At 38.1% G+C, this 11,489-nt stretch overlaps 2 protein-coding genes and 1 long non-coding RNA gene across 5 annotated transcripts; all 3 read left to right on the forward strand.

Moving 5' to 3' along the window:
• Nucleotides 1–130: 130 nt before the first annotated feature.
• LOC124198470 lies at nucleotides 131–2,843 on the forward strand. Of its 2 annotated transcripts, none has more exons than XM_046594317.1 (4): nucleotides 131–685; nucleotides 748–853; nucleotides 918–1,010; nucleotides 1,067–2,843. In XM_046594317.1, exon 4 carries the CDS (start codon nucleotides 1,117–1,119, stop codon nucleotides 2,641–2,643), a length of 1,527 nt encoding a protein of 508 aa, XP_046450273.1. In that variant the 5' UTR covers nucleotides 131–685; nucleotides 748–853; nucleotides 918–1,010; nucleotides 1,067–1,116; the 3' UTR covers nucleotides 2,644–2,843. The 2 variants fall into 2 exon arrangements, with proteins under 2 accessions (XP_046450273.1, XP_046450274.1); XM_046594318.1 differs by having other exon boundaries at nucleotides 491–685; nucleotides 1,072–2,843.
• A 650-nt stretch (nucleotides 2,844–3,493) lies between these two features.
• On the forward strand, nucleotides 3,494–6,872 carry LOC124198471. The gene is made up of 8 exons (XR_006876575.1): nucleotides 3,494–3,714; nucleotides 3,781–3,979; nucleotides 4,038–4,156; nucleotides 4,211–4,359; nucleotides 4,435–4,789; nucleotides 4,845–5,421; nucleotides 5,488–5,678; nucleotides 5,745–6,872. It is a non-coding gene; the product is annotated as an uncharacterized LOC124198471 (long non-coding RNA).
• A 1,524-nt stretch (nucleotides 6,873–8,396) lies between these two features.
• Nucleotides 8,397–10,748, forward strand: LOC124198467. 2 transcript variants are annotated; one of them, XM_046594313.1, is made up of 4 exons: nucleotides 8,397–8,576; nucleotides 8,639–8,744; nucleotides 8,806–8,900; nucleotides 8,957–10,748. In XM_046594313.1, exon 4 carries the CDS (start codon nucleotides 9,005–9,007, stop codon nucleotides 10,592–10,594), a length of 1,590 nt encoding a protein of 529 aa, XP_046450269.1. In that variant the 5' UTR covers nucleotides 8,397–8,576; nucleotides 8,639–8,744; nucleotides 8,806–8,900; nucleotides 8,957–9,004; the 3' UTR covers nucleotides 10,595–10,748. The 2 variants fall into 2 exon arrangements, with proteins under 2 accessions (XP_046450269.1, XP_046450270.1); XM_046594314.1 differs by having other exon boundaries at nucleotides 8,418–8,576; nucleotides 8,962–10,748.
• Nucleotides 10,749–11,489: the final 741 nt, after the last annotated feature.

Raw genomic sequence — 11,489 nt, forward strand, 5'->3', positions numbered from 1 at the left:
GGGAAACGTTTTAAAAGAGATTATTTGAATTTGAATGATTTACAAAATTTGGTTGAATCTCGGTTACCATAGAAACGAAGCAGACAAAAACCATTTCATTTTCAAAACGGTTAAAGAACCCCCTTAGTCCTGACCTGACCGTCCTGACATTTCTCTGACACACAAATAAAAAAAAATTATTTCTGGGTTTTAACATAGTTCTAAATAAATTTCTTAAAATTCAGTCAATTCCTATCCTTGTGGTTCAGTTTTCAAAATTGTTTTTTAAATCTTACAGGTCTGTGATTATCGAAGAATCGAATCCATCACCATCTATCCTTTTTTTTCGTGTTTGCTACCACCCTATTAGTAATTTTTTATTATGTTAAAATGTTTTTATTTTCCCTTAAACTCCAATAGCTCTGAAACAAAAACAGTGAAACAAAACAAGTAAACAAAACAACGGATAAATTGCTAAATAATGAACAATTTGGCAACGGTTAAAATTTAAAATTCAAATTCAGCCACCAGGGGGACTTCCGCTGTATTGCAGCCCAGCATCTCAAGGACGAGGAAAAAACCGTTAGAAAGTTTCTCGTACTTGTGCCAGGCAGACATCGTCAATCAGAGCTCAAGAATCTTAGTTGAAATTTCGTAAATTTTAACTTTTTCTACTTCAGAATTGTTTTCTTCTTACTTCAACACGGTAAGCCTCTATTTTCTAATTGTTTAGTACAATTACTAACCTAGTTTTGCTAAAATTGGTAGAAGAATCAAGTTCATCTCCCACCATTTTGAAGACTGCTTCCAATTTATCTTCCACATAACTGGGATTTGTTCCTACTGAATATTTGTTTCTTCTAACATCAACAAGGTAAACCTTTTTTCTTTCCTAATTTTGTATAAAAAAATAACTTGGTTTTTGTAAAATTGTTTAGGAGATCAAATACATTTCCCACGGTATTCGAAGACTGCTTCCAATTGATCTTCCATCTAGGTGGCATTTGTTTTATTTTTCTTCAAATTAGCAGGTATTTATCACATGACATTCTTCTTTATATGTGTACTAAAATTTTAAATTTATCAGAACAGTACTGACTACAGAGACCGTCTGACCAACCCAAAGCACGGAAGAACATGGGTTCTAAAAGGAAAGCTGGTGATGTGACACCTGAATGTCAGGAACATAGTAATCCCGCTAAGAAAAGGAAGAATGATGTTGAATCTCTTCTGCTTGAAGTTGAAAACCAGAATGTGGCCTACTGGAAGTATTTTGTCGAAGAATCTACTGGCAACTTCCCGTTGAGTGAACAGTGGAGATTAGTATTCATTCCTGCCCTATCTGACACCACTATTTCAGACCAGATCTTTCATATCCTCAAGAAGAAGTACCCAGACATCGACCTCATGAAAAAAGAAGAGAAAACAAAAAATCCAGATTGTATGATTCTACCACAGGACGCTGATACAGAGCAGCTCATTGAAGTACTGGAGCTGGTCGGCGCTGCGTGTGTTTTTTATGGGAACGCAAAAGATCGAAGATACGGCTGGAGCTTCTGGTATAAAGCCACGAATCTGCGAGAAGGCAATGCCATTCCGAAGTCTACTTTTCTTCAATCTGAAAACCTAAAACTTGCTATGAGGAAAAAACTTGAATTCCAAACTGTTCAAGAATTGGAAGATTTGTTACGGCAGAGGCGAACGCACTGGGCGACTCAAGCAATCTTCACTTCTCTACGTATTTCGAAGAAGTGTGACTGCTATCAGAAAAGATTCGTTGTCTACAATTTGTTCAAATTCGCTCTTCAAGGATGGGGGGACCGCAATGTCCCTCGGCCCCGCGCTTTCGCCATATCCCTCACCCTTTTTGAGCTCTTCGGTAAAACAAAATTTTTGGACGAACTAGTGAAAAATGAAACGAACTTGGAAGATGTGGTCCACTCAACGTTCACCGAATTCTTCAACACCCTGAGGGACCCAGTCAAGAATCAAACAGAACTGGCTGCAGTATTGACATACGAAAATTTGATGACTTCTCTGGTTTTCTCTTTCGTATACCAGGTGAAAGTTCACGATGACGCTCGAAATGATCAAATCAAAATCAAAGATTATACGATCAAATCAAAAGCCGACAAGCTTGAAGAAATTTCACAGCTGATTCTTGTTATTCTCAAACTGCTGGTGTCAATTCCGAAATCGAAGAGTGAAAGCAAGCGATTGAAGAGTCAGCTAGAAGTATACATCAACATCTTTGAACTCAAGCGGGTATCTCAAAAACCGAACCTCTTGCTTAGAGTATGCACGTCGCACCAAGGAACACCCAACGAGTTCAAGCTGATCAAGTTGTTGCTGAAAGCAGGAGCGGATCCCAACGCTGTAGATCAACAACGCTGCAGCCCTCTTCATCTGCTGGCAGACTGCGAAGTTGAATCCTCTCACATGTGGGACGATCCTTCGTATTCTACTCGTGCTGAAAACTTCATATCGACCGTTCGACTTATCTTGCATGACAAATTCCACGAAGAACAAGTTAATCTCAGTGGCCAATCAGCATTGGAGTGTATTCAAAATCTTCTTTCGCGGTATCCAAATGACGAATTAAGCCGACTGGTAGTCAATTTCTCGCAGGGTGTTCGTCCGTTATCTTGCATCGCAGCGAATTAAGCTTAGCTTGAAAGAATCAACTCCCCTGTGACGCTTCAGTCTATGGTTTTGCAGCACTAGTTCGTTTCGATACTGAATTAAATTGTTTTCCTTTTTGGCGTCTACACTAACTTCCGAAATTTGTCGTATTGTTACTTGTCTTTCGTTTGCATCGAATAACAACCTTTGCTTGTGAATAAATAGAACGCGTTAATAACTTATTATCTGATATTTTAGCTCTATTTCTTGCATTTTGCACTTGGTTTTCAACTTTTTTCACAAATCTCATAAGTCGAAAAGAACATGCTATGAAGAAGAAGAACTTAGGTTAAAGTAATTTTTCATAATCCTTAAAACTTAAAAGTAAAAATCCATTACTTCTTTCAATTAATTTGAAGTCACTCTCCTTTCCGCTCCTATCATCTTCGATTTCAATTCGATTGTTCGATTCGAATTAATTCGAGTGGGAGGTTGGAACATTCCGTACCTTTGGCAACGCAACGCAATTAGGCCTGTTTAAATACAGACGAAGTGACGGACTGACTTTAGTAAATAAACAAAATGGGTAGCCTGCAATAGTTTATTGTTTATTCTGTTTCTTGTCATTATTTTTTTTTTCCATTTTAAACGGTAAAAAGAGTAATTTTTGGTTTAACAAAATTGTAATGCTAAATTTTCTTTTTCTGTAGTCTTCTACTGTATGCTCTCAACTTAATTTTCAAGCGTTAAACTAAAAATCAAAGTCCGTCTAGGTCTAATCGCCCTACTTCAACCTTCTGTACAAAATACTTATTTAAATTTAAATTTCACTGTTGTACTTGTAAGTATTCACTGTTTATTTTTGCACAGTCTTTATGTTATTCATAACTTTTTCCCTTTACAGCACATTGATAAAGTGAGATTTACCTCATCACTAGTGAATGCTGATACCAAGAGGCTACTGGGGTTGTTGATTGAAGATGTCCGATTCACAAGAGATATTGCAGTGTTAACAGCAAGACATCACTTCAAGCCACTGTTCCAAACCCAGTTGAAACAAATAGAGTTAATCTGCTTGAAAAAATTTTACCCATTCTGACATCATTTGTTCAGGTAGGTGGAAATGTTAGTTTTGAACCATGTGATCAAATAAATTAAACCTCACTTTTTAATTGTTAGTTTATGTGTGTCTCCATAAGCAATGTGACTATAGTAGCCCAGTTGAACAACAACAAGTTGGTCCATGCTTCTGTTAACAATCTGAGTTTAGACGGAAGCATTTTACCACGCTCACAGATATTGCACTCTGTTGTCTGATAGATGTGTTTTCATGTCAACTTCTTCAGACCGTAGCTTCTACTGAAAGGTATTTTTCTTTGTAGTACTACCAAATCACCGTAACTGATTTAACACTATATCAATCTAGAGATGGAAAGGTCAACCAGCAATCACAATTTGCCGAATCACGAACGAAAACTTGGAGCCGTGTTTAGCAGAATTTTCAGTTGGAGTTCAAACAGAAATTCTCGTTGACCCAGTTTTACCGGCCATCACGGTAAGTGTAATTGAATAATTATTGTGTTGCGTATTCTTAATTGTTCAAATTAAGGTCATCCAAGAACTAGTTTCGAGTTGAATTTGCCACGCTGCGCATTACTATTCGACGGCCATTCCATCATTGAAGCTGAAGGATTAAATTGGAAGCTAGCTGATAACGATCTTGATCTCAAACAAGAAAGAATCAGTTTCGATTGCGAGGTAACTATTTTCGTAAAATGTGATTTTTCCTTCGTGAAAACGGTTATTTAACTTTGATTACATCACATAATAAAGGCTGCCACAATCCACAAACAAATGTGGGCTGGTCAGCATTGTCCATTTGTGCGTTTGCTTCCCCTACCGTTACCAGTTTTCCGAAGCCTGCCAACAGGAGATGGTGAGCGTCTTCAAGTGGCTAAAATCGCTGCACAAAAAGCCTCGGCTTCCTGGACAAATAGAGCCACTTTATCGTGACGTTCGTCTGTCAGTTGCACTATTTTCTATGGTGCTCTGTGACGACCCATTTGAGGTCAAGCTCCGTGATAACTACGAACTGCGCGAAGATTAATTTCGTGAGAGTCTCAAACGTAAGCGTATGTTGAACGCTAAAATTGAAGAACTCCGAAGAACGCACCCACTTCTGACGCAAGTAAGTCTCCTAATAAACCTGCACAAGTTTCAGCTAATAACAGTTTCGTTCATAGGGTAAAATTGATGAGCTTTATACAAATCTGGGAGGCCGAAATGTTGAGATATTTGTTCAGCGAGCGCAACGCATGTACGAGGCGAGGCCGATGAGAACGGCTCTGTTCCGATGGGAAATGGAGCAAGTTGATTTGATGGCTTTAGCCGATCCATCTTTCCACGGTTACACCAATGTCGTCCGCAATATCCAGGAGATGGATCCTGACAGCTCGTGGCCTGATGAAGAAATAGATTTTATTACGCTGTGGTGTCGTGCAGTCCGCGCAACATGTCATCGATGGCGATGTTTACTTCGAGATTTCCCGCAACCGCTTCTCGACATTCACGAATTGCTGCTCTTTGGTCGACTAGCCGGAGCTGAACAACAGTCTTCCTGGCGAGCTCGACGAATCTGTACTGTTTCTGTAGCGGCCCCCTGGAGTGATGTACAGATCGAACGTGGAATGAACCAACTGAAATTTTACCATGATTTTTCTTGTGGCGCTGAGAGCTGGCGTCTGGCCTACGGTGCTTGTTGGGAGCCCGTGATAGCCCAATGCAATCTAGCATGGGATTTCGTTTCACCTCCTTCAAAAGGTAAAAATTAATTAGAAATAATAATAATAATAATAAACATTAAATTTACGTTTTCCCTACGACTAGGATCCTAGTCCAGCTTTGCCTTTTTGGGATAAAATTCGTCTACTCCTCCACGGTCCAGTTTACGTTGTCTGTTCAACAATTAACTCTACTACTCCACACATCACTTGATCCTTATAATTCCACTGAAGAGATGGAGCTAACTTGGACCGATTTGGCAATGGATTGGACTAATGCCAATTTTATCCTAAAAGGTATTGAATAGTTTCGTTCTTATTCATCGACTTTCAAAATTAATTCATTCGAGTTGTTGCGTTTAGGCGAATTCAACGTCTATGTCAGGACGGCTTCCAAATACGATGATTGTCGTCTTTTGCATTTACCTCGACTGAAGCTGACCATCGGGCTGACCTGGCATTGTTTGGCCGATCCCAACGAACATCTCGCTGATACAGCCCTGTGCTCCCGATCGAATTCCAGAATACTCGAGCAATCAGGAGCACGATTTAACGTCCGAGTTCGAGTGGGGCAAATGGAAATTTCCTACGTAGTGAATTGCCACTTCAAATTCATAACCCTCGTCTCTAAAGGTGTGACAGGCCCCACCAAATTTGTAATGTTTTTCGAGAACTAGGACTTTCATTCCAGCTTTGCTGAGAAGGGTTGCTGCGGTCATTCCTACATTACATAAGACATTATTAAACATGCTGACGTATATTAATTTAACGGGGAAAAGGATTAATCGCACCTCCTATTCCCGAACCGATAACAATTGCGTCCCAATTCTTCTCTGTCGCCAGCTGCTTAGTGAAGGCTGTAAAATCACCAGAAACAAATCAAATTAAAATACAGACCCATTTTTACGAGTAAGGTGGATTTAAAGAGACTTCTTTTCATGACTTGATTTCGTTTGGTATGATCAGTTTCTAATGGAGTCACTGGCCTTTTCGTATCTTTAGCAGAAGGCGATTTCCACTTTCCGGAATTCGAATTTTCAGGCGAATCGAACATCGAAGAAATATTTTTTCACGAAATAACAAATTACGACTGCGAAAATTATCCCAATTTGATGTTGCACGTTGGAAAGAATAATTGTCTGAATGAGTATAATTGTCTGCATGCGTCGGCTGTTGTGGATCACTTGCAACTAACTTAAAAAATTATGATTGGAAATATTTACACTTTCTTGCTTCAATACCAGTTTTTGTCCAAAGGGGTTTGTTGGCATCATTCTGGAGTAAAATCACTTTAACAGGAGATGGTGTTCAATTTCCTTTTTATGCTTAAAATGTCATTTTTATGTAGTTGAACTGCGTTTGAAAGGAAAAGATATTCTTGAACGAATTGGTATTCATTTTCACTAAATAGTCGTCAGAAACTGGAAATAGTTGTATTATACAGGACGCAGCGCGTTTTCTGTTTCCCAATATAGAAATTCCTCACTGTAAGCAATTTGCAGTCAATATTAGTCTCTATTTCACATGGGACATGAATATAAAATCATATTTGAATGCGCTTCGATTTCTCTCTAGGGATGTAGGGTACCTCGGGTACAAATTGGTGCCGCATTCTCGCCCAAATTAAGTCCTATAATACTATTTTGTTCGATTTTGTTTCAATTAAAAAAAAGGTAACGCGCTTGAGATCAAATTTATGTTTCACTCTGACATTTATGTACATTCCAAATCTCCAATAGTTGAATAAAAAAACCGAAAATGTGTTCATAAATTTTTACAACTTTAAAAACTAAAATCTCTTAGGCTATAATTTGCGCAAAAATTGAATAAAAAGAAAAAAAATTAGGAGATGACCGCCCAATGTAGAAGAAATTTCATGACTTTTAGCCAATTGCTTACGTGTAGCCTCCGTTTAGTTTAACTATTTTCGGAAACCGTACGATAATTAAGACAAACACTGTGGTTTCAAGACAGCATTTGCCACCAATTGCCAATTGCCGATTGCCGAAAAGTCTTCTCATCTTTTATCATCATCATGTCTAATAACACGAGCCCGAGTGAGAAAGTAGTTATGCTTCCCATGAGAGTCGAACACAAGTGCCGTGTCATTCTGTGACAATTCACGAAGACTTAACTGACTCACCCACCCGACTTAATGTAGTACCATAAAAAGGCAAATTTTGTTGGTATTAGGAGATGATTGGCAGCTGTTTACATACTTATTTCAAAATTTAAAGTTCATTATTATCGTTTGTTGATTGATTGCAGGGCACATAGTATTGCTTGCGACACACCATTTTCTACAGTTGTCAATCATCATGACATGCTCGCCGTCGTATATAAAGACAAAATCACAAGTAAAATTAATCTAAAAAAATTTAAATAAATAAACCAAAGAAAAATTATTCTTTCGACATAGCCATTTTTTAAACATTTCTATGCTCCTATTGGCTAGCGTATAATTTCTCTGTAAGATTGGGACTAATATACCATTTGTCATAGTTAGGGAAACGTTTTAAAAGAGATTATTTGAATTTGAATGATTTACAAAATTTGGTTGAATCTCGGTTACCATAGAAACGAAGCAGACAAAAACCATTTCATTTTCAAAACGGTTAAAGAACCCTTAGTCCTGACCTGACCGTCCTGACATTTCTCTGACACACAAATAAAAATAAATTATTTCTGGGTTTTAACATAGTTCTAAATAAATTTCTTAATATTCAGTCAATTCCTATCCTTGTGGTTCAGTTTTCAAAATTGTTTTTCAAATCTTACAGGTCTGTGATGATCGAAGACTCGAATCCATCACCATCTATCCTTTTTTTTCGTGTTTGCTACCACCCTATTAGTAATTTTTTATTATGTTAAAATGTTTTTATTTTCCCTTAAACTCCAATAGCTCTGAAACAAAAACAGTGAAACAAAACAAGTAAACAAAACAACGGATAAATTGCTAAATAATGAACAATTTGGCAACGGTTAAAATTTAAAATTCAAATTCAGCCACCAGGGGGACTTCAGCTGTATTGGCATTGGCAACAGCAGCTCAAGGACGAGGAAAAAACCGTTAGAAAGTTTCTCGTACTTGTGCCAGGCAGACATCGTCAATCAGAGCTCAAGAATCTTAGTTGAAATCTCGTAAAATTTAAACTTTTTCTACTTCAGAATTGTTTTCTTCTTACTTCAAACACGGTAAGCCTCTATTTTCTAATTGTTTAGTACAATTACTTACCTAGTTTTGCAAAAATTGGTAGAAGAATCAAGTTCATCTCCCACCATTTTGAAGACTGCTTCCAATTTATCTTCCACATAGCTGGGATTTGTTCCTACTGAATGTTTGTTTCTTCTAACGACAACAAGGTAAACCTTTTTTTCCCTAATTTTGTATAAATAATAACTTGGTTTTTGTAAATTTTTTTAGGAGAATCAAGTACATTTCCCACGGTATTCGAAGACTGCTTCCAATTGATCTTCCATCTAGCTGGCATTTGTTTTATTATTCCAGCAAATCAGCAGGTATTTATCGCATGAAATTCTTCCTTGTATGTGTACTAAAATTTTAAATTTCTCAGAACAGTACTGACTACAGACCGTCTGACCAACCCAAAGCACGGAAGAAGATGGGTTCTAAAAGGAAAGCTGATGATGTGACACCTGAATGTCAGGAACATAGTAATCCCGCTAAGAAAAGGAAGAATGATGTTGAATCTCTTCTGCTTGAAGTTGAAAACCAGAATGTGGCTTTCTTGAAGTATTTGGTTGAACAAGGAACTGGCAACTTCCCGTTGAGTGAACAGTGGAGATTAGTATTCATTCCTGCCCTATCTGACACCACTATTTCAGACCAGATCTTTCATATCCTCAAGAAGAAGTACCCAGACATCGACCTCATGAAAAAGAAAGAGAAGACAAAAAACCCTGATTGTATGATTCTACCACGCGACGCTGATACAGAGCAGCTCATTGAAGTACTGGAGCTGGTCGGCGCTGCGTGTGTTTTTTATGGGAATTTGAGTGATCGAAAATACGGCTGGAGCTGCTGGTATAAAGCCACGAATCTGCGAGAAGGCAATGCCATTCCGAAGTCTACTTTTCTTCAATCTGAAAACCTAAAACTTGCTATGAGGAAAAAACTTGAATTCCATACTGTTCAACAATTGGAAAAATTGCTTCGGCAGAGGCGAACGCACTGGTCGACTCAAGCAATCTTCACTTGTCTACGTATTTCGAAGAAGTGTGACTGCTATCCGAATAGATTCATCGTCTACAATTTCTTCAAATCCGCTCTTCAAGGATGGGGGGACAGAAACTTGCCCCGTCAGCGGGCTTTCGCCCTATCCATTCACCTGTTTGAGCTCTTTGGAGAAACAGAGTTTTTGGACACTTTAGTAGAAAATGAAAAGAACTTGGAAGATGTTCCACAGTCAACTTTAACCGAATTCTTCAACACCCTGAGGGACCCACAACGGATTCAAGAACTGGCTACAGTATTGACATTTGACCGTTTGATGACTTCTCTGGTTTTCTCTTTCGTATACCAGGTGAAAGTTCACAAACACGCTCGAAATGATCAAATCAAAATCAAAGATTATACGATCAAATCAAAAGCCGACAAGCTTGAAGAAATTTCACAGCTGATTCTTGTTATTCTCAAACTGATGGTGTCAATTCCGATAACGAAGACTCAGAGAAGACAACTGAAGAATAAGCTAGCGCTCTACATAAACATCTATGAATTCAAGCGGGTATCTCAAAAACCAAACCTCTTGCTTAGAGTATGCACGTCTCACCAAGGAACACCCAACGAGTTCAAGCTGATCAAGTTGTTGCTGAAAGCAGGAGCGGATCCCAATGCTGTAGATCAACAACGCTGCAGCCCTCTTCATCTGCTGGCAAAAAGTGAACATCTCTCCTCTCATTCGTGGAAGAATCCTTCTTACTCTACTCGTGCTGAAAACTTCACTGCCATCGTTCGAGTTATCTTTGATGGAAGATTCCATCAAGATCAAGTCAATCTAAGTGGCCAATCAGCATTGGAGTGTCTAAAACCTCTTTCGAGCTATCCACATGCTGAGCTAAGCCGACTGGTAGGCAATTTCTCGCAGGGTGTTCGTCCGTTATCTTGCATCGCAGCGAAAGAAGTTCGAAGGAATCAACTCCCCTGTGAAGCTTCACCTATGACCGTTCAGTCTATGGTTTTGCAGCACTAGTTCGTTTCGATACTGCTGGAGCCTAGAATTGTTTCCCTTTTTGGCATCTACATTTACCATTCCGAAATTTCAAATTTGTCGTATTGTTACTTGTTTTTCGTTTGCATCGAATAACAACCTTTGCTTGTGAATAAAAAAACGAGTTAATAACTTATTATCTGAAATTTTAGATCTATTTCTTGCACTTTGTCTTAAACTATTTGAACAAATCTCAAAGTCGAAAATTACATGCCACGAAGAACCTATAAATAATGGTATTACATACAAAAATTTCAGAAAAACCGCCTTAAAAAAGTTAAATTCTGTTGTTTCACCAGGTGGCAGATCGATATTTCAGTTTTTCGGATTATCGGGGGACGGGATCTACATGCAGTCTTCATGTCAGCAGCCTACAGCCAAGAATTGAATGCAAATCAGCATTAATTCCATCATGACATGCATTATGCATGTCGCCAAAAGTAATCAAGTTTTCTTGTCTATGGGTCACTGCATGTAGTAATAATCATTTTCCATGCATTTTCCTTTTTGCCATTAGTTACAGCACAGACAACGGAGGTTTTTGGTCTGTGGTTACATTTTTAATATCCCTTCGATTCGAGAGTCTTGCCACTCAGCAAGTGGTCAATGTGTAGTACGTACTGTACAATAATGTTAAGTTCGACCCTAGCATCAGGAAGATCAGCGTTATATTCTACTCCTTTTTAGAAAATCTATATAAGTTTTCTTTTTCTTTAGTTTGCATATTTTGTTAATGTAATTTGAATTTCCTAGTTATGAAATTAAAAATTACATCACCATATAGGCTAACATAAATTAAATTGTGCTAATCTAAAGTTAATATTTAACTTAATTTTTTTAATAAAATTATAGAGTAGCGGGGCTGAGTCGGATAAGT

The sequence above is a fragment of the Daphnia pulex genome, chromosome 7 (assembly GCF_021134715.1).
Source record: "Daphnia pulex isolate KAP4 chromosome 7, ASM2113471v1".
Taxonomy (NCBI): domain Eukaryota; kingdom Metazoa; phylum Arthropoda; class Branchiopoda; order Diplostraca; family Daphniidae; genus Daphnia; species Daphnia pulex.

Excerpts from the sequence above, each read along its gene's own strand:
- LOC124198470 (XM_046594317.1), top strand. The coding sequence starts at position 1,117 with ATGGGTTCTAAAAGGAAAGCTGGTGATGTGACACCTGAATGTCAGGAA.
- LOC124198467 (XM_046594313.1), top strand. The coding sequence starts at position 9,005 with ATGGGTTCTAAAAGGAAAGCTGATGATGTGACACCTGAATGTCAGGAA.